General features: G+C 45.2%; 2 protein-coding genes across 3 annotated transcripts in view; both read right to left on the reverse strand.

Annotated features, from left to right (window-relative positions):
• The window catches only part of LOC146064826 (cytochrome P450 2C5-like), a 41,824-nt gene extending 37,004 nt beyond the window's left edge, over positions 1–4,820 (reverse strand). For both annotated transcript variants that reach the window (XM_083178730.1, XM_083178729.1), the window contains exon 1: positions 4,696–4,820. The gene's annotated coding sequence lies outside the window, so the exon portion shown is untranslated. The remainder of the gene's footprint in view (positions 1–4,695) is intronic.
• An 8,102-nt stretch (positions 4,821–12,922) lies between these two features.
• The window catches only part of LOC146064827 (cytochrome P450 2C5-like), a 30,007-nt gene continuing 20,950 nt past the window's right edge, over positions 12,923–21,979 (reverse strand). Inside the window, exons 8-10 of the mRNA XM_083178731.1 lie at positions 21,100–21,284; positions 19,553–19,694; positions 12,923–14,875 (exon numbers count right to left, since the gene is read on the reverse strand). Of these exons, the coding sequence (XP_083034857.1) occupies positions 14,697–14,875; positions 19,553–19,694; positions 21,100–21,284 (506 nt within the window). The 3' untranslated portion in view covers positions 12,923–14,696. The remainder of the gene's footprint in view (positions 14,876–19,552; positions 19,695–21,099; positions 21,285–21,979) is intronic.

Consider the following 21,979-nt stretch of genomic DNA (forward strand, 5'->3'; position numbering starts at 1 on the left):
ATAGCCCGGCGGATAGCGCTCGTTATTTCTTATTGACTGCAGGGACCCCCCCGCTGCTGCCAGCTTTACAGCGCCGCAGGACAGGTACCCGGGCGGCAGACACCGGGGCGCCCCCACCCCAACTTGCCTGGGGCGCTCTGGTGCCTTGCACCGGCCCTGATTGTATCCAAAATGTCAATGTACAGCTGGAGCCACGCTCAATGAAGCTCTGTTGAGACATACAGTAGGTGCAATACATATACCTGCAGCGTGCATCTTAGTCACACTCATGCGCCGTAAGGAGCACTTTAGCCGGCAGCCTGACGCAGCACGGTGGCCTGGGTGGCATGGGCGAATAGGCTCAGCAAACTACCATGGGCCAGATGCACGAAGCTTCAAAGTGCTAAAATGGAGAGTGATAAACAACCAGCTAATCAGCTCCTAAACTTATGTCACAGGCTGGGTTTGAAAAATGTCAGGCAGGAGCTGATTGGTTGGTTGTTTATCACTCTCCATTTGATCACTTTTGAAGCTTAGTGCATCTGGCCTCATGTCTGGCATCACAAACAGGACATCACTCTATGGAACTAGTGTTCCCGCTAGGCTGTTTTAGCGGGGCGCTGTGCCCCGCCCGATTTTCAAAGGGCAAAATGCGCCCTGCCCCTCTCGCAGCGCCCCGCTAAAACAGCCTCACGGGGAAGCCCAGCGTCACCATAGACGGCGATGCCTGGCGCTTCCCCGGCAGAATAATTGACTTCGGAGGGGCAGGGCCCGCCCCCTTTGGTGAAGGCGGCGGCGGGGCCCGCTCTTGTGATGACGGCAGCGGCCGGGCCCACCCCCTTTGATGATGGCGGTGGCAGGGTCAACCCCCTTTCATGACGGCGGCGGCATGGGCATGCCCCTCTTGTGACGTCGGCGGCCCGGGACCGCCCCCAGCTGTGACGTCGTGGGCCCGGCCCACCCCCCCCCCCCGCCGCCCTGCCCGCCGTCAAACCTAGAGTGAACACTGGGAACCTTCAATCTCCTTCCACAGTTTTCCATCATTGTGTCATGAAAAAACCTCTAACAATTGGAAAAAACAGGAGAGGGTCTCCTGTACCCTCCAGCTCAGCTGCATCACACAATACTATGCCATCGTTTCTTCTGCGCCTCCTGTGATTCTCGTCTATCCTATCCGGCTACTCTCCCTCTCACAGCCACCTCCATACACTCCGCACCTTGTAAAATCCTGCCTGGGGTGTTACTCTCTGTTTTGGTGTTTCTACCACAGTCTGGTTTGTATCTCAGCACTGAGATACAAACCAGGCTGTGCTGGAAGTAACACAGCAGAGAGCGACACCCCAGCCAGGAAGAGGCTGTGTAAGGTGTTAGAATGAACACCACACCAGTAGCTGATTTTATTGGATGAAAAAGGTTGAAGACATTACATCTGCTGTATGTTATATGAAACCACAGTCCTCCAAAAGAAATTTCCATCTGTTCTCCTACAGGACATAAAAATTTACATTTTAATTAAAATATGAAATGTTTACACTTAATTTAGGGGGAGATGTAGCAAGGCCTGGAGCGATAAAGTACCAACTAATCAGCTTCTGTCATTCTTAAAACACATCCTGTTAAATAGCAGCTATGAGCTGGTTGGTTAGAACTTTTGCTATCTCCATACTTTGATAAATGCCCCCCTAAGTTTCTATTCTGTATCTCTAATGAAAATGGCCACACTACATAACATCAGGGCCGGATTAAGGTGTGTGGGGGCCCTGGACAAAAAAGTCTGTGCCCCCCCCCCCCCCCCTCCTCCGCCGGACGGAGGCATCACCTCATCTCCCCCCCCCCTTCCCTGTACCTGGACAGCGAGGGTGGGTGACAGGCAGTCAGGTAGTGAGATCTGGCAGCGGTGGTGAGGAGGGGTTCTGCACTGTGTCAAAAGCAGTCATCACAGCCAGGGTCGGGTAGCGCTGGCGGACAGGGGGTCCCTGCGGCGTATGTCCCTGCCACTGACTTCACATATGCTGCAGGGACCCCCTGCCTGCCAGCGCTACCCACCCTGCGCTGCCAGACCCTGCTGCCTGCCACCCGTGACCTGCCACCGCAGCAGTGGGGTGGAGGGTGTGGGGGCCCCCAGATGTGTAGGGGCCCCGGGGCGACCGCCCCTATCGCCAACTTGCTAATCCGCCACTGCATAACACTCTCCATCTGGCTCCACCCTAATATGTGCCCCCTTTCCATTAACCTTCTCTGCTCTGTCCCAGCCTCCTCTCCTCTGATTGATTAGAGGGGGGTGGTGGCTGGCTTCCAAATGTAGTCCTCATTTTTCCACTCTGTGGAACATGGGAGCAAGTGCGTGAGTCTGGGGGAGCGATAGAAATGAAATTTGCATCCATTAACTATGCAATAAGGCCCATACACACTAGACGATTTTCAGCTGAAAATCGCTCATTTTAGCCGTTTTGAGCGATTTTCAGCTTAAAATCTCCTCGTGTGTATGCCCCAGAGATTGCCGACTAGCGATGATGCGCGCATCATTGCTAGCGAGGTCCTGGTTTTACCCGCATTACATCGATGCCTTTCTAAAGTGATGTCTATTGATACAATATGATGATTACTGCGTGGAAATCGCTATAATGGTGGATCACAGCCGTCAAATGAATCAATTACGGCGTGTCTAGCAGTATTACTAGCTGTATGAAACCCTGCACATGTTTTTATCGCTGGGATCTAAATGTAACTCTATATGATTCATGCTGTCAATGAACTTCTTTCTGAAAATAACAGTCCAACATTTGGTTGGTCAACACTTATGTTACATTTGATACTTTACGTTGCGAATCCACTGACTGTTTCATTTCTTTTTCTCCTCAAGAAGGAATAACGCGCCGTTTTTATTAATACCGATTGCAATGTAAATATAAGCACAATTTCCCTCTGAGAGGTGATAACTTATATCAAGAGGTCCAATACTATATTACCATATTATATAATCATTTTCTGACTAAATGTTTCTGTCAAACTATTAAAGCGGTATATAGATATTTTTTATCATATTTTCGCCTTCTGGCCCAATTAGTCGGGAGATATCCACGAGAATCTCCTCCACCATCTACAGACATCGATGTCTTTACTAAATGATTTTTTAACCTGATTTGAGAACATAGCTAATTTTAGAAGTATTAAAAAAAATGTTTTACCTTTGTTATCAATGATCAAGTTGTGTGTGGATACAGTCACTAGGTCGACAAGCATTATGTTGACACCACTAGGTCGACATGACTGAATGTCGACATGCAGGAATGTCGGCATGACAAAGTCTAAATGGGTTAGGTCGACAGGGTTATTAGGTCGACAGTCAAAAGGTGGACATTGGGGTGGTTCCGACATGCGGAATTTCATGCCCATAGCATGGTGAGTGCAGCGAGCCATGCGAGGGGACGCCGTTTTACGTTTCAGCGTCCATGTCAACATTAGGGACAAAAAAAAGTGAAAAACTTTGTCGACCTTTCCCATGTCAATCTAATGCTTTTGTCAACCTAATGACCCAGTCGACCTAACCCATGGGCATCAGATTGGATAACAAACACGTGCAATTTGGCCACTTCTCACCCGATGTCTCAGCCCAGCCCTTCAGAATCGGGTACAAATCAGCTGGAATTGCACAAGTGTACGGCCAGCTAAAGTCTTTTGTCTTCGCCCTCATAGCAAACTCATTGCAGAGGTTCCCAAACGCGGTCCTCAAGGCACCCCAACGATCCAGGTTTTAGGTATATCAATGGCTCAGCACAGATGGTTAAATCAGACTGAGTTACTAATTAAGTTATCTGTGGCCAAGCATGGATATACTTAATACCTGGACCATTGGGGTGCCTTGAGGACCGCGTTTGGGAACCTATGACCTAGTGACAAACTTGGACATTAATTAGGGTTACCAACTCATCCCTTTAATCCGGGACACATATTAATTACACAGGTTCTGTGGCAGTTTAAAACCAGGTGAAAGCCAGCCACAGAAACTGTGTAATTAATATGTGTCCCGGATTAAAGGGATGAGTTGGTCGCCCTAACATTAATATAAACATTGCTTTTTATACTCTGGATACTGGAATCTGCCCCACCTGCCGGGCAACATGGTTATACTAAGTTGCGCAGTTACTATCTGTGTCACTTTGGGGGTTATTCTAGTTCACTCTTTCTGACAAAATCCTTCTTAGATGGACAAAACCATGTGCACTGCAGGTGGGGCAGATGTAACATGTGCAGAGAGAATTAGATTTGGGTGGGGTTTTACTTCAAAGTGAGATCTATATTGCAGTGTAAAAATAAAGCAATCAGTATTTACCCTGCACAGAAACAAAATAACTCGCCCAAATCGAATTCTCTCTGCACAAGTTACATCTGCCCCACCTGCAGTGCACATGGTTTTGTCCATCTAAGAAGGATTTTGTCAGAAAGAGTGAACTAGAATAAGGCCCTTTATTCCCAAATCAGGACAGAAACCGCCATTCAACACACAACCTGACATCCAGATAAGCATTTACCTGTATTAGGTGATATGATATATTCCTTTGTGCAAACAGTTTAGCAAGTAACTAGTGTTTGGTATCCAGCATACAGGTGAATTCTGTACAGGTAACACTGTGAGGTGTCAGATACTTACTGGCTTTTCACAGCACAAGCTAATGCAACATGTTCTGTGAGAATTCTCACCATTTATTTCCCTACCTTGAGTACTGCGGAGATTACACCAAGTGCCAGTTCCCTCTCTCCTGTCCTCCTGCAGCAGGTTGTGTTTGTGTGTGTGTGTTCCTGTGGATGTTTGTGTGTGTGTGTCTAATGGTAAATACCTGGAGAATATTTAAACCATTTTATTGCAACACAATAGCCAGCAGACTCAGAGTGCTATATAAGTCCACATGACTCCTCCCCTACACTAGACCAAATACACACTTGTTTATAAACTGTGAGTTTATATACAGTTTTTCAGTACTTTGCAGTGCATGCACTAATGAGTCCTGCAACACTATGGGTGAGATTTAATAGGATGAGAGAAGAAATCTCCAGTTTTTTTAAAGCGGCAATCATTTACACTGCAAAATCAAACTGGTTTTGCAGTATAAATAATTGCCACTTTAAAAAAACCTGGAGATTTCTTCCCAAATCTCTCACTTTCTGAATCTCTCATCCTATTAAATCTCACCCTATGAGGGACAATCTGCTGCTGTCTAGTGGCTGCGAGTGCGACGGCCTCCATTTCTCAAAACAGAAGTGTGTCACTGCTGTTTGGGAAATAGAAGAGGTCAGGGATCTCCCTCATCGGATGTAGATTTCATTTCTGGGCAGCTTGCATGGCAACATGGGTGCTGCAAGCCTCCCAATGGTGTGTGAGTAATGCAATGCTGCGTATTGTTGTGGCCATTCTATTCATATTATATACAATTGCTATTGGCAATTTTTGAAACGATGGCCAATAGGAGGGGAGTTACAGGCAACCAGAGCCCCCCCCCCCCCCCCCTCCCTACATTTGCCTATGAACCCCTTTATCTCAGCATATAAATCTTTCTATAGACTTTAGACTCTCAGAAGCAGGGTCACGCTCTAGACCAGGGGTAGCTAACTCCAGTCCTCGAGAGCTACCAACAGTTAACGATTTCCATGTCTCCTCACAGAACCGTAAGTGAAGTAATAAGCTCCAGCTGTGGATCATTTATAATGTGTCAGTCGGTAATGAGTGCACCTGTGTACCTCTGAGGTGATATAGAAAACGTGAACTGTTGGTAGCTCTTAAGGACTGGAGTTGGCTACCACTGCTCTAGACTTACCCTACCGTTCAAAAGTTTGGGGTCACTTAGTGCTTTTCTTTCAAAGACAAGGAAATTTCTGTTTTTTGTTTTTTTTTTTTAATGAAGATAACATTAAATTAATCAGAAATATACTCTATATACATTGTTAATGCGGTAAATGACTATACTAGCTGCAAACATCTCTCATTGATAACATGTCTTTCTCGCATGCTTGGGGGGTAATGCACGCTGCATTCCCTGTCACAAAAACATGTACCACTCCTTGCCCAGGCACTTAGTCCCCATTCGTACACCAGACTGCGCATTTGTACCGATTGACGGAGCAAGGTTGACCGCACATTAAAACTAAAGGTACTGCTTTCCTAGCACGGCGCCTGTCTCATTGATTGTATGCCTTAAGTTTAAGGTACTTAAGGCATACAATCAACGCGATGGACCCGATTTTTTAATCTCATGGATCTTATGCATCCATAAGATACATGAGATCCATGAGATCCTTGAGATAAAAAATTGTGAGCCCCCAATAACCATTGTTAACGCCACCAGCACTATCAACGCCAACCCGAAGCGTGGCGAGCGCAGCGAGCCCGCGAGGGGCGGCCGTACGCATCCTCCGACCTTGGAGTTAATTTTATATAGTGTGGCGAGCGCAGCGAGCCACTGAGCCCGAAGCGTGGTGAGGGGACGCGGACTACTTTACATGTATTCCGCGTGCGCTCGCCACGCTTCGGGCTCGGTGGCTCGCTGCGCTCGCCACACTATATAAAATCAACTCCACGCCGACGTGGATAGTGGGGGTATGAAAAGGTCGGAGCACGCTTACCGCGTTAACAATGGGGGGGCCATTTCACCCATGAGGGGGGGTTAGCAATTAAAATTGGGGTTTTGGGGCCTTTTTTACATTGATTCCAATGTAAAAATCGCGTCGATTGCATCATCTCATGCACAAACACATAAGATGCATGAATGGTTGAGATATCAGCCCCACACATACAATCTAGATCGTGGTGCTTTGAACTCGTGAAACAGCGTCATGCCATGAAATAAGAGCAAGGATCCGAGTTGAAATCTGCCACAAAACTGATAACTGCCATTAACTTCGGCAGAGCGGAGCTGCAGGTATAGAGAGAAGAAAAAATTAAGAGAATCGGATCACCAGGAAAGAAGTTATGGGGCGCCAAATACTAGCATGCAGAACAAAAACGGCGCGTGCACCGCTTCTCCGCAGCCGGGTCCCTCGGGAGGGCCACCAAAATGACAGAGGATTTCAGATATGTATTTGCAAAATCTAGACGAAGCTGACTAGACCACTCATGACCCAACCTTGGTCACAATGGACCCCAACACAGGCCCTTCAATGCTGTTACTAAAGCAACCAGAAGCGTTGGCGCGCTACTCTGGCGGAGACAAACAGTTTGCCAAGCTATTTCTAAACAATTCCTTTGGCCATGTGTGCGATGTCTGCAATCGCCTCTGGCACAAAGGTGAACTGCGCAAGTGCACCACCGAAAACATTTGTGTACTAACTATGGCATTTAGCTAGACGGAGTACAGAGCAAACGGGAGGTTCTGGTATGGGGTACGTACGTGTGTGCGATCATTGCGACAAAAGAAATTGCCATGTGCAAGGAATTCGGCTTCAATTATGTGCCGAAACTGACTCATCTGCCACAGCTCACCGCGGTGGAAGAGCGTCTCATTTGTCCGTGTCTTCCATTTATGCAAATAAGGGCTCTCGCTTTGCCCACTTGAAATGCCTAATACGCTCGACAATACCTCGATCTGAAATGCCTAATACGCTCGACAATACCTCGATCGATCTCACATTCAGGCGCAATTTGGACATACGAGCTCATCAATATGTAATGGTACGGATGGTGTAATGGTTATATTACTGCCTCACAGCACTGAGGTCATGGGTTCTATCCCCACCATGTGTTATATATACGGGGCAGTACGGATGGGGTAATGGTTAGTATTACTGCCTCACAGCACTGAGGTCATGGGTTCTATCCCCACCATGTGTTATATATACAGGGCAGTACGGATGGTGTAATGGTTACATTACTGCCTCACAGCACTGAGGTCATGGGTTCTATCCCCACCATGTGTTATATATACGGGGCAGTACGGATGGTGTAATGGTTACATTACTGCCTCACAGCGCTGAGGTCATGGGTTCTATTCCCACCATGTGTTATATATACGGGGCAGTACGGATGGTGTAATGGTTACATTACTGCCTCACAGCACTGAGGTCATGGGTTCTATCCCCACCATGTGTTATATATACGGGGCAGTACGGATGGTGTAATGGTTACATTACTGCCTCACAGCACTGAGGTCATGGGTTCTATTCCCACCATGTGTTATATATACGGGGCAGTACGGATGGTGTAATGGTTACATTACTGCCTCACAGCACTGAGGTCATGGGTTCTATCCCCACCATGTGTTATATATAGGGGGCAGTACGGACGGTGTAATGGTTACATTACTGCCTCACAGCACTGAGGTCATGGGTTCTATCCCCACCATGTGTTATATATACAGGGCAGTACGGACGGTGTAATGGTTAGCATTACTGCCTCACAGCACTGAGGCCATGGGTTCTATCCCCACCATGTGTTATATATACGGGGCAGTACGGATGGTGTAATGGTTACATTACTGCCTCACAGCGCTGAGGTCATGGGTTCTATCCCCACCATGTGTTATATATACAGGGCAGTACGGACGGTGTAATGGTTAGCATTACTGCCTCACAGCACTGAGGTCATGGGTTCTATCCCCATCATGTGTTATATATACGGGGCAGTACGGATGGTGTAATGGTTAGCATTACTGCCTCACAGCACTGAGGTCATGGGTTCTATCCCCACCATGTGTTATATATAGGGGGCAGTACGGACGGTGTAATGGTTACATTACTGCCTCACAGCGCTGAGGTCATGGGTTCAATACCCACCATGGCCCTAACTGTGCAGAGTTTTGTATATTCTCCTGTACTTGCATGGGTTTCCTCTGAGTACTCCGGTTTTCCTCCCACAATCCAAAAATATACTGGTAGGTTAATTGGCTCCCCCCCCCCCCCAAAAAAAAAAATAACCCTAGAATGTCTGTGTGTGCATGTACATGTGGTAGGGAATATAGCTTGTAAGCTCCACTGTAAAGCGCTGCGGAATCTGTGTGCGCTATATAAGAAACTGTTAATAAATGAATAAATAAATAAATGTATCCTACTTTACTCATCACCGGCCAATTGTACATAAGCTAGCTTTTTCTGACAATAAAAAATCATATATCGAACTATGTGTTTCATTCATTATCCGATACCCTAACAAGACAGACATGTAATCCATGTTCGGTAGGTGCCAAAAAACGTCAATCTACCAAGGGACTTTTTTAAAGGAATATCTACATTGGTGTATAGAGGCCCATTTCCAGCATCCATCGCTCCAGTGTTCTAATGGTACATTGTGTTTGCTAATCGCGTTAGAACACTAATGGATGATTAGATAACCCTTGAAAATCCCTGTGCATTTATGTTTGCACAGCTGAAAATGGATTTGTTCATTAAAATGCTTTCCTTTGAGCTAGTTGAGTATCTGGAGCATCACATTTGTGGGTTTGATCATACTCTCAAAATGGCCAGAAAAGGAAAACGTTCATGTGAAACTCAACAGCCTATACTTGTTCTTAGAAATGAAGGCTGTTCCATGGTTGAAATTGCCAAGAAACTGAACATTTCCTATAACGGCGTGTACTACTCCCTTCATAGAACAGCACAAAAACCAGAGCAGAAAGGGAAGTGGGAGACCCAAGTGCACAACTGAGCAGGAGGATAAGTACATTAGAGTCTCTAGTTTGAGAAATAGACGCCTCACAGGCAGGTCCCCAGGCAGGTGTAGGGGGGGGGGGGCGCACCGGCGCTCACACGGGGGTGGGGGGGTTTGGGGGATGCGGCTGCCGCCGCTGCGCTTCACGGGGGGGGGGGCTGATCTGGCCACTGCTGGCGGAGATGCGACGGGTGGAGGGGGTTGGGGATGCGGCACCGGGCGGGCTCCAGGGGGGGTGGGGGTCACTCACCTGCTCCAAGCTCTTTTCCTCTCCTTCTTTGCCGCTGCTGCCCTCTTCTGCTGAACAGTACTGCCCTCCAGTGGCCAGCGCCCTAGGCAAATGCCTAATGCTACCTAGTGGTGGCGCCGGCCCTGCTCACAAGTCATCAACTGGGAGCTTTATTAAATGGTACCTGCAAAATGCCTGGGTAAAAAGTACCCACTCCCCCCTCTTGATGGCACTGTGCATGCCCCAGGCATTTTAAATGCCCTAGGCCAGTGGTTCCCAAACTTTCTTGACCGGAGTGCCCTAGAATATCATTGTTCAAGGTACCCCATGTTAAAAAGTTTATTGGATAAATTTAAAAAAATAGTCACCCTCAGGTTCAGTTATGTGGTGGGGAACATAGCTATGGTTCTAACTGTCCATGCATTTTATGATTGGCAGCCACCAGCACTGGATTGGCCTATCACTATCAGCATAAATAATTAGTCCCTAGACACTCAGGGCCATATTCTAGTTCACTCTTAGAGGCAAATTCCTTCTTAGCTGGACAAAACCGTGTGCACTGCAGGGGGCAGATGTAACAGGTGCAGATAGAATTAGATTTGGTGAGATATTTTGTTTCTGTGCGGGGAAATTACTGACTGCTTTATTTTTACACTGCAATATAGATCTCAGTTTGAAAAAAAAACACCTCCCAAATCTAATTCTCCCTGCACATGTTACATCTGCCCCACCTGCAGTGCACATGGTTTTGTCCATCTAAGAAGGATTTTGTCAGAAAGAGTGAACTAGAATAAGGCCCGCAGTTTGGGAACCATTGCCATAGGCATTTACTTAGTTTTCCTATGCCTAGGGCCGGCTCTGGGAGCAAACTCCTAAAGTTTTATTAAAGTTGTTATTATTAAGTTATCATTTTGTGTATTCAGTAATTTGTTACAAATGTAGTAAAGTAGATTTTTTTTAACTTGGAAACAGCTGTGTACATCCATTCTTCACCTTTACTCGTTACTACATTGCGTCTCACCTTTATCCAACAAAGAGAACTCAGATCACCTCTGTCCTGTTTATTATTACTGCATAATCTTCCCTCCTGTCACGGAACGCGTCTCACACTGGGGTTTATTCTAATTCATTCTTTCTGACAAAATCCTTCTTAGATGGACAAAACCATGTGCACTTCAGGGGGGCAGATGTAACATGTGCAGAGATAATTAGATTTGGGTGAGTTATTTTGTTTCTGTGCAGGGTAAATACTGACTGCATGATTTTACACTGCAATATAGATCTCACTTTGAAGAAAAACCCCACCCAAATCTAATTCTCTCTGCACAAGTTACATCTGCCCCACCCGCAGTGCACATGGTTTTGTCCATCTAAGAAGGATTTTGTCAGAAAGAATGAACTAGAATAACCCCCACTGTCTGATCCTCTTCTCCCTAATGCTGGGTCTACTGGATTCCTGCTGATCTTTTTCTTTTCAGACATTTATTATTTAGCAGGTATTTCTATAGTGCACAAATATTATGTGTCACATTAAAGTGAGTGCTTCAGTTATAGACATCAGTCATTGCCCCAGTGGGCTAATCCTAGCCCTATATCGCCGATAATGCCTATACCACCTAATATCCACCCCTACATACTTATGATCATGACATCAGTGGGGTTCTTCTTCAGTTACAGGGAGGAGCAGCATGTTTTAACACATAATTCTCTATAGCTTGTATGGTTTGGGTTATCCGGTTTGTTTGTTTTTAACCCATGGGATGCCTGCATGGAACGAAGAGGACACAATCTACACTGGTTCAGGTGAGTATTGTAATTTTTTTCCGTACCTAGTGGACTTCACTGGACAAGGGGACCAACCCTATGTGGCAACATACAGTAGGTGAGAATGAAAGTATGTTGTTAGTGTTCTGTGTGTATGTTAATATACTGTAATATTACTTTCTATGGCGTATGTGTGTTTTTATTTTAGAATAATTTCTGCTGTGGAACTAGAAGTAATTTTTGAAAACCATGCAATTTTTTTATACAAAAAAATCAAACATTTAAAAAAAAAATGGCACCTTATTACATTTCTCAGTGAAAGAGAAACCTGCGTCTAAAAGTCAACGACCCTAGTCTGAGTGGGTGTGGTATAGTGGCCGGACAGTCGTAATTCTGCTGGTCAGTGTACTGACATCGGAATCCCAACTGCTGGTACTCCAACAGGGGGTGAGCGTATTAAAACCCCTTGCAGGCTTGCTGCGCTCAGCAACCTGTGGGCTCGGTGGCTCAGAGGCAAGGGAAGACAGTGTAATATTGCCACTGTACAGTATACATTGTTGGTACGGCCTCATCTAGAGTCAGGGCCGGTGCCACTACTAGGCAAATCTAGGCATTTGCCTAGGGCGCCGGCCACTGGAGGGCATTTTGCCCCCCGTGCCGCGGTGGTACCTGTCCTGCGGCGCTGTGTATTTAAAGCTGGCGGCAGCAGAGAGGGGTCCCTGCAGTCAATAAGAAATAACGAGCGATATCCGCCGGGCTATGCGGAAGCGCTTCTGTTGTGAAAACACTGGCCGCACGCTGATTGGCTGAGATTCAGCCAATCAGCGTGCGCCGTGCGGCCAGTGTTTTCACAACAGAAGCGCTTCCGCATAGCCCGGCGGATAGCGCTCGTTATTTCTTATTGACTGCAGGGACCCCTCTCTGCCGCAGCCAGCTTTAAATACACAGCGCCGCAGGACAGGTACTCCCCCCGGCACCGGGGCGCCCTCACCCCGACTCGCCTGGGGCACTTTGGTGCCTTGCACCGGCCCTGTCTAGAGTACAGCATGCCCCTGGAGTGAACTTATTGGGGGCTTCCCTTGCTAAGCCATGACCCTTCAGTGATGTCATTAAGTCTCTCATGAGGCCACACCCACATTGCAAGAACCGATTCACCCTTTTTTCAAAAAGGCAACAGGTGGCTATGGGCAAACGGGTGCAAATGACATGTATGGGTCTGTTCAAAGCTCTTGACACACATCTGTAATGCACAATGCTCACACCCACAGAGGCTTTGTCAGGTCTTACAAATGTTAATAATTTGGGGAGAGCAGAAATAATAGTAATGTTATAATAATGTAATATATTTATGTTGACCACATTGTTATAAGGCGATATACAGTGTATGCATTATTATAACGATAGAATAGAATATTTAATCTGCAGAAGTTGTTGATGGTCAGGCACACCGCAGGGAATGTATTTCGGTAACACAAGTCTTGCTCCCACAGACAATGGAACACTGACCCGTTTGGCTGATTGAAGACTCTTTATAGGTCATAGGTATCTGTTTGTGCATCTGAATATTATGAAACCATTAAATTAATAAGTTACCAATTAAAATCGAGAACGGTACTGTGTATAATAAAGTGGTGTAATTACCGGCAGTCATAAATGAAGATAAAAGGACATTGCAGTTTAAAAAAAGTATTATGGAGCCATCACCTTCATGGCAACTGTTATATTTCCATAAAACATTGAAATCTATCTTTAGTCCCGCTGCAGGATTACTAACAGGGAGCCAGATGCACTAAGATTCAAAAGAGATAAAATGGAGAGTGATAAACAGCCAGCCAATCAGCTCCTACCTGCCATGTCACAGACTGTGCTTGAAAAAATGTCAGGCAGGAGCTGTATGGCTGGCTGTTTATCACTCTCCATTTTATCATTTTTGAAGCTTAGTGCATCCGGCCCAGGGATTGTTAGGGGAAAAAATAAATGATCAGTAAAGGTGGCCATACACAGGTCCGACTTGTTTGAGGGACTACACGGACCTGTTTTCCCCTTAACTCTTTGAAGTGCCAACATCTCTGTGAGAGATGTTCAATATAATTGCTAAAAATACCGGCGTCGCTCACATTTGTTATATAAATTCAAATAAAAAATTGTTGCATAAAACAGATTATATTTTGTTAAACTTTACAGGTCATTATGATGAATAAAAACCACTTTTTGACACATCCTCTTGGCACTGAAAGGGTTAAACTTCTCCTGCATTGTGTTAAATATATTCGAATTTGCATTCGCACGGGTGCTCAATGTTTTACAGCTGTGCATGCGCATTTCTGCACATGTGCACGCGCTGTGTGGGAGTAGCCATGGCAAACAGAGTGTTCGCCGTGCCCTCACACAGAACTCTGGGAGTGTGGGGAGGAGCTCCCATAAAAATTCTGGTCGTTCCCATGGTAATGACCCAATGACTGGGGTGGTGGGGGCAGGCAGCTGGCATCACCGGACCTCTAGAACACACGCCAACCTAAGACACCTGAGATTGTCTTCGTTTAGAGTGTACCAACCACATCATTCGATGGTCGCCGACCATCGTATGATGTGAGTTTGGCCCCATAGGCTGTGAATGGATGTTTATGTAAACATAGTGCTGCATGTCAACCAGGAATCACCCCCTAAATGTATACATCAGGGGGCAAAAGCACTTACTGCACATTCATTATCGTTACTAGCGGTACTACAACATTAGTGCTGCATTACATTAGTAACGTTTAACGTTGAATAATCATAAACTGTATTTTAAAAGTAGATGATACAATTCTATACAAACATGACATACTGTACTGTACTCTATAGCACAGGTTCTCAAACTCGGTCCTCACAGGAACACAGTGCATGTTTTGCAGGTCTCCTCTCAGACTGACAAGTGAAATAAATTAGCTCCACCTGTGGATATTTTCAAATGTGTCAATGAGTAATAAACGAACCTGTGCACCTGCCGGGTGACCTGGAAAATGTGAACTGTGCAGGGTCCTGAGGACCGAGTTTGAGAACCCCTGCTCTATAGTATTTTCAGTATTTAGTTTGCCTGAAAAACAAGTTCTAGCTGCGGGGTATAGCACAGATCTCATGAGGTTTGGGGGAATTAGTAGCACCCATTGCAGGGGTGAGGTCCAGTGTAGCTCCGGGAGGGGCCTGGAAGGTGAAGTTCTGCAGCAGCGACGTGAAGAACAGGAACAGCTCCATATTAGCCAGGTTTTCTCCAGCGCAGCTTCTTTTACCTGCGGCAAAAAAAATAGGAAATATTAGGATTAATAAATGCTGGAGACATTTAACATTCTGACAAATTAAATAATATCCTTACTTAGTTTTTAAAGAGAAGAGGACACCATTTCACACATAATATTGAAAGAAGACATTGGGGGGGATTTTTGTTGACTTGCAATTTAGCTCAGCCCTGTACCGATGTTTTGGGACAGCACATGTTCTATTATGTGTAGCCCCCTCATTGCCACCCCTTCAGTGGGGTGGTGTCTCAGGTGCTCGGTAAGCTGCGATGTTCCAACCTGAATCAGGGCCATTGTTGACAATATGCAAAGTTTATTTAATCTTATTCACTACACTGTACATTTAATTTAATTCAATTATACTAACAATATGACATATCCAGTACATATAGGACCTTATTCTGGTCCGCTTGCGGCCAGCGTTCATTCGCATGGGGACCAATGTTTTGTGTATGCGCAGTCGCATTTCTGCACATGTGCATACGCCGGTTGTGTGCGGCCACGGCGAACAGACTGTTTTCTTGGTGAAGGCACCCAAGGCTGCGGCCATGGGGCGGTGGTGGATAATCGTCCCCATGGTAATCGAGCCGTGACATCGGTGATAGGGGCATTCATCTGAAATCCCCGGATGTCAGCTGCCCGCACACTTCCTATTGAGGGTGCACGCAAATCTAAGTGACCTGAGAGTCACTTAGATATGCGCGCACGTTCCATATCATTCGATGGTCACCCACAGGCTACGGATGGATGTTTTTGTTAAACATCCATTCACAGGCCCTGCGTGTGCGCTGCGAAGGGGGGCGGGCGTACCACCATTTGCAAGGTGGGTTCTGGTTGACTCGCAAGGGTGCAAATTCGCATCCATGCAAATCAACCAGAATAACCCCCATACTGTACAGTAATAATGCACTCATTAATCTGCACAAATGTACTTTTACTGAGTAGCATTTGAAACATAGAATTTGATGGCAGCTAAAAACTACTTGGCTCATCTAGTCTTCTTTAAACACATGTACTGTAAATGCACACACTAGGGTTCATTGTTGTTGGACTGTGTAAGGAAACCTGAGTACCTGGAGGAAACCTACACAAGCACAGGGAGAATATACAAACTCAAAACTGATAGGGCTGGGGATTGAACCCATGACCTCAGTGCTATGAAGCAATAATACTAACTATTACACCACCTGCACTTATTAGTCTATCTAAATAAAACAATCACTTTTTTTAGATGTATTGCTAGCAGAGGAGTCTCTATAATTTTCACTTAAGATAAGCACAATTTTCCAAATTTAAACCATTTATATTGGAAGGTGTAACACTTCAATTGGCACTTTACTTTTATAAATGGGATAAAGTTTTTTTTCATATTTAGAACAGCGAGATAATACATTATAAAAGTAAAATTTTTTATATAAATCACTATAAAGTTCCTTCAATTCAGTTTTTATCAAGGTCTATTTCATTTATTTTAAACCAATTATCACTAGCTTTCTGATGATTTTATTTATGAAAAAAAAGGGCACTGCCATGGGTACTTTAATGTGTCCTTAGATGAATCTTCTCAAACAAGTGAAAGTCACATATAAAAAAGATAAAATAAGGTAGGGAAAGATTCAATTAGCCTCATAAATATACAAAGTGAGGATAAGGTTGGTAATTAAAACCATTTTTTATCTTGTGTAAAATTGCAGCTAACATACATTAACATATGTTCTGGGATAAGTATCTGCACTTTGGGTTAATGCATTCACAGCGCTTATTATAATGGCACTTATTATAAATTTCTGTTTGAGCTTCCTTCAGGCTTCAACAGAAATCTGGAAGAAACTAGTGCTCACAATGGTGACCTTTATATGTGTCCATTAGTCCTACATCCAGTTAGGCATCAGCCACTGGAAGTGACATTGTTCTAAAAAAAATCTGGTATTTGTGAATTCTATAAGGTCACGTCTCTGTTTTGTAAGGTCTACAATGAGACCACCACTTGGTGTAGTACCAATCAAGCAAGAGTCTTTGGTGATAGGACTCTCAAACATTTCATTACATTGAAATCCCAACTTTTGGCTATGGATTAAAACCTAAAGTTAGGCAGACAACAAAAACTAGAAATGGAGTATAAAGAAACAGCATTGACTGAATTTCAACATCAAACATGTTGTAAATGTCCTAGTTTCCAAATTTGAGGTTTAGGCTCAGGATAAGCATTAGGTTTAAAGTTTGGGATGATGTTAGGGTTGCTGTTAGAGTAACCATTACTGTATATTTAGTGTTGGTGTTAGCATTATGATTACCATTAGAGTATGGGGCGCGATTAGGGCTACGGCTACCTTTGGGCTAAGTTTAGGGACAGAATGACAGAAAAGACAGTGTTGGTCAATGTCAACATTAAGAACATTAAAACCATGTTGATATTCTCATGTGAACATGATGGGGTTGATTCAATAAGGTGCGCAGTGAATAGCGCCGGGAGGGAGCTCCCGGAGAAATTCTAATCAGCGCATTGCTAAGCTGGAGAATGCCGGTACTCGCGGGTGTTTAGTCGCAAGTTCTGACATTTTCCGACTTAAGTCGACTGCGGTAATGCTGTTAGCGCTAGGGTTTAAAATAGCATTGCCACCCTATTTTTGTCAGATTTCTGCTGTCACCCCAGGAGGAATCCGTTATCCGGAGTTAGCAGCACGCTGATTAGAATAACTCACTCCCAGAGCTATTAATTGCGAATATTGCATCGACCACAATGAATGCCAACATTATGAATGTCATAAATATCTGCTAGAGTGTGATATCTCTCTTTACCAGGGGCGGATTGGTGAAGCGATCCAGCCCAGGAGAAGTTTTTAAGTAGCCTGGGGGGTGGGGGTGCTAGTGCCCAGCTGGGGAGGGGGGGAGGTGTGCTAGTGACCAGCCGGGGGGTGGGGTCCTGCAGTGCTAGTGAACCAGGGGGGGGGGCAAGGTGGTGCCGCTGCTTACCCTGCCAGCCGGCAACAGATGCTGCAGCTGTCGTAGCCAGTGACGTGATGACATCATCCAGGAGCGGCCGTGGCCATTGTCAAACTGTTCAAAGCTGCGGCTGGCCGCAGCCATATTTTGTGTGGTCAGGACAGCGGGGCAGTGGCCCAGGGGGGGGGGGGGAGCAGCGGCCCAGCCATGGGGGGTATAGTAGTAAATCATACCTCCCAACTTCTGGCCGGGTCGGGTTTTTGGGGGGCGTGGCCTATTGGGAAGGGGCGTGGTCTATAATCGCATCAATGCCATGAGGCCACGCCCCTGTTTTTCGCCGCTGTGGGGCATGCCAACAAGCTCTATGAGCTGCTGGCAAGCCTTCAGCCTCCCTGCCAGCAAGAATAGATGCTGTTCACAGACTACAGGGGGGGACTCCCAACTTCCCCCCCGCCGCGGGACACTGCCGGCGGCGGTAGGGACGCGGGAATGTCCCAAAATATCGGGACGTTCCCGCGATAAGCGGGACAGTTTGGAGGTATGGTATATGTGGTCCGGCCCACCGGGAAATCGCCAGTGTAAACCAGAGAGAGAGATTTTATAAAGTTTTCTAGTACACTAGAAAAGCTAAAAAAGATTGGATGCATAATAAACTGTAACATCTCATTTGTAACTGATGGAATTCTGAGAAGTATTTACTATCTTTATTATTCTTTGTGAAGTTTTGAATGTCGTAAAGTAGCCCATTGTACCCCAAAACTGCATTTCCACTTAAAGTTTTTGCATCTCAGTACCAGAAGATATTGGACTTAGTTGAAAATATAACTTGCAACTGCCTATACATTCTATAAAGGGGTAGCAGTCAATTTTTCGACAAACGTTTTACCAACGGTCATTATACCGACACCCATTGACCGTCAATCAAAGTACTGACGTGGCCAATATACCTGCATTCATTATGCCAACATGTTCAACTGACCGACATAATAGAAATGCAGATATTTAACATGTCGATATGAGTTTCATGCAATTTTAGCCCCAAACCAGACTTCTTTCTACTTTAAAATCCCAGTGGACCTGGAGGAGGATGTTGATAGTGCATACCTCCAAACTGTCCCACTTTTTGCGGGAACGTCCCTATTTTTGGGGACGTTCCCATGTCCCATCTGGGGCTGGCATGAATGTCCCTATTTGGTAGAGACAAATGTTAGGAGGTAAGATAGTTGGGAGTGCAGCAAGCCATGCCAGGGGCATGCGGTACACTTTGATGATGTCCATGTCAACCTACATCAACATTGACACAAAAACTCCACAGAAACATATGTCAACATGTTAATTGTCGATATTTTGACTGTCGGTCAAATGAACATGTCAGCATAATGATTGTCGGTATATTGACCAATGTCAGTACTATGACTGTTGGTCAATGGGTGTCGGTATAATGACCGTTGGTCCATCGAGACATGATAATGAACCCCTATAAAGGGCTTTTTATCTCAAATTAAGCTTTCAGATATTGTATGTTTTTACAGCACACTCTTATTCTGAAGTAAAGTTGTGCTTTCTGATAACACCAGGACTGGGACTCGTGCACCTGGGGGCAGTAGGTTAAATGGCTCCCGACAAAAATTAAATTTAGTTAATAAATACATGTACAGTACATGGACATAGAGGGGCCATTTGGCCTCATCTGCTGACAAATTCTATTGTTTAACTAATCCGTATTACCCATGGAGAAAGGTATGAATGCGTCATTCTTCTTGAAATGTCCATCTGCGGTGAGAAAATGTTCCGGGTAAAACTCTTGTGGTTTCTCAAAGTAGGTGACATCGTGCAGTGCAGAGGTCAGTATTGGCATCACCGTGGTCCCCTGGGGGGGGGGGGAAACAGCCAGATACAAGTTTGCCATGATGGAACAAATGATCAAAACTTAAAAACTAAGAACATTTTATGCAGAGCCCATATTTATTCATACTCATGTGTTCAACCAGAGTAGCAAGCAAAGGTTCTAATGTACAGTATATACAGTATGGATAGGTAAATTAGACAGATCACGCCTTTGACTGATTGTATGAACCCAAATCACACTGGTCCCAAGAAAATAAGTATTTATGGTGATCACATACTGTACACGAGCCCAGAAGTTTTATAAAACTCGAATGATAAAAACTAGACTAGACTAGACTTGAAATGAACATTAAAAGCAGAAAGTACTGCTACGTACACAAATTCAATTACAAAGTGGGCCTACACATATCTACAGAACAATCGGTGGAGTATAAAGACATCTAATGTGAGTAATAAAGAACAATTTGATTTGATAACATTTTATTAATATTTGTTTTAGTCTTATTGGCGTGGCTACGTCTCATCAGCAGTATGTTAATCTTTAACTATGAAGCCGATTTAGACCGATTCATATGGGTCCAAATTCGACTCCGTTATTTATGGTGCAGGGTCTGTGCAGGGTCTGTGCATGTGCGAACGCCTTCGGCGAGTAACACAGGGGCGGCATCAGGGGGAACGCTCACCGTTTTATGGGCATCCCCATGAAAACACTGGGCATTCCCCTTGCTCGGGCGGCTGATGTCACCCGACGCCAGTGACCGCCCCGTATTCGGCGATCAGCGGTGGAAATAAAACTCAGTTTAGACTGACTTGTTACCGAAGGGGAGAAATATCATACGATGGTCGGCGACCATCAAATTATTTGTCTCCCCTTCGGCCGCATGCGAGGGAATGTGTTCTCGTACCCATCCCATCGCATGCCAGCAAGGGGATGCGGGGGGGGTGAGGGGGATTTGGCGGGGCAGGAGGTGGCGAGTATCACAGCCTAACAAACAGGTCTAAATCATGCCCTATGATAGATGGGGTAACCACAAAAACTTGCGACTCTGGCCATTCTTCTGTGGAAGGCTTGGTCAACCCTTTTGTCAGCAATGCGCATTGTCACAGATGTGTGTAGGCCAGAATAATATCAACCAATCAACTTCTTTGTATCCTTTTCTAGAATATATTTGATAAATGGTATCTACAATCTGATTGGTTGTCCACTTTGCAACAACTTCATTTGTCCACAGTTTGTAAAGAAAGTTGAGGAGAACTTTTTACAATAATAAAAGAATGAAGCGTGTGTGTGCGTGTGTGTGTGTGTGTGCGTGCGTGTGTGTGTCAGTGTGTCATTCTATTGGATTTGTGGCAGCAATCTGTTGCGGATATCCTACATATATACCACCTGCAACCTTACTATATGCTTTAACAAATATGAAACTGACCTTTGGAAGGAAATATCCTCGGAATGTGACATCCTGAGTTGTTGCATGTGCGACATTATTGGGTGTAATGTCACCAAACCGCTGAATTTCATGGATGACGGCGTCGGTGTACGGCATTTGCTTCCTGTTCTCTGTCTGTGGCGGAGCGGATCCTAGCACTTTTTCTATTTCATTTTGCACTTTTTCTGTGAAGGCAGAGAAATTATGAATTAGGCTTTCATATTTATAGCCTTGGTGGCAATTTCCGGTAATTTCTGTCCCCCACCACCAGAGTTTACCCCCCCCCAGGTAAAATAAATCTGCACCCCCCCCACCAACCCTGCCTTACCCTTCAAATGTGCCACCGCCGCTAGGACCCGCAAATCTCCTTTCCTACAGTCCCGGCTCTCCTCCTGGCTCCTGGTAATGAAAATGACTATCACAAAATGGCTGCCCCCTAACAGCAGAATGTTTTTGAGGATGCTAGAGGAGGCCAAGGCCTCCTCTAGCATCCTTAAAAAGTGTCTGCTGTAAGGGGGCAGCCATTTTGTGATAGTCATTTGCATTGTTTTGCGAATAAGACACATTGTAATGAAAAAAAGTCCCGAATAGATGTATGTGGACACAACTGTACTTCGGTAATTCAGTACTGCTCTGCATCTGTCCTATGAGCTTTATCTCTAACACTTTCACAGCTAATAACTACCAGTAAAACTTTCCACTGCCAAAATCCTATATGGACATTAATAGATGAGGTGCACAGCCGTAGCGGGCAGTGGTTTCTGAACATGCCCCTTTTCATAACCCAGCCTTTCTTAACGTAGCTCCCCACAGATGGCAACGCCAAATAATATTATTTTTTATTAATTAATATTGGTTGGATTCTTTGTGCCATTAATCA

The sequence above is a fragment of the Crinia signifera genome, chromosome 3, assembly GCF_055691185.1.
Source record: "Crinia signifera chromosome 3, ASM5569118v1, whole genome shotgun sequence".
In the NCBI taxonomy this organism is placed as follows: domain Eukaryota; kingdom Metazoa; phylum Chordata; class Amphibia; order Anura; family Myobatrachidae; genus Crinia; species Crinia signifera.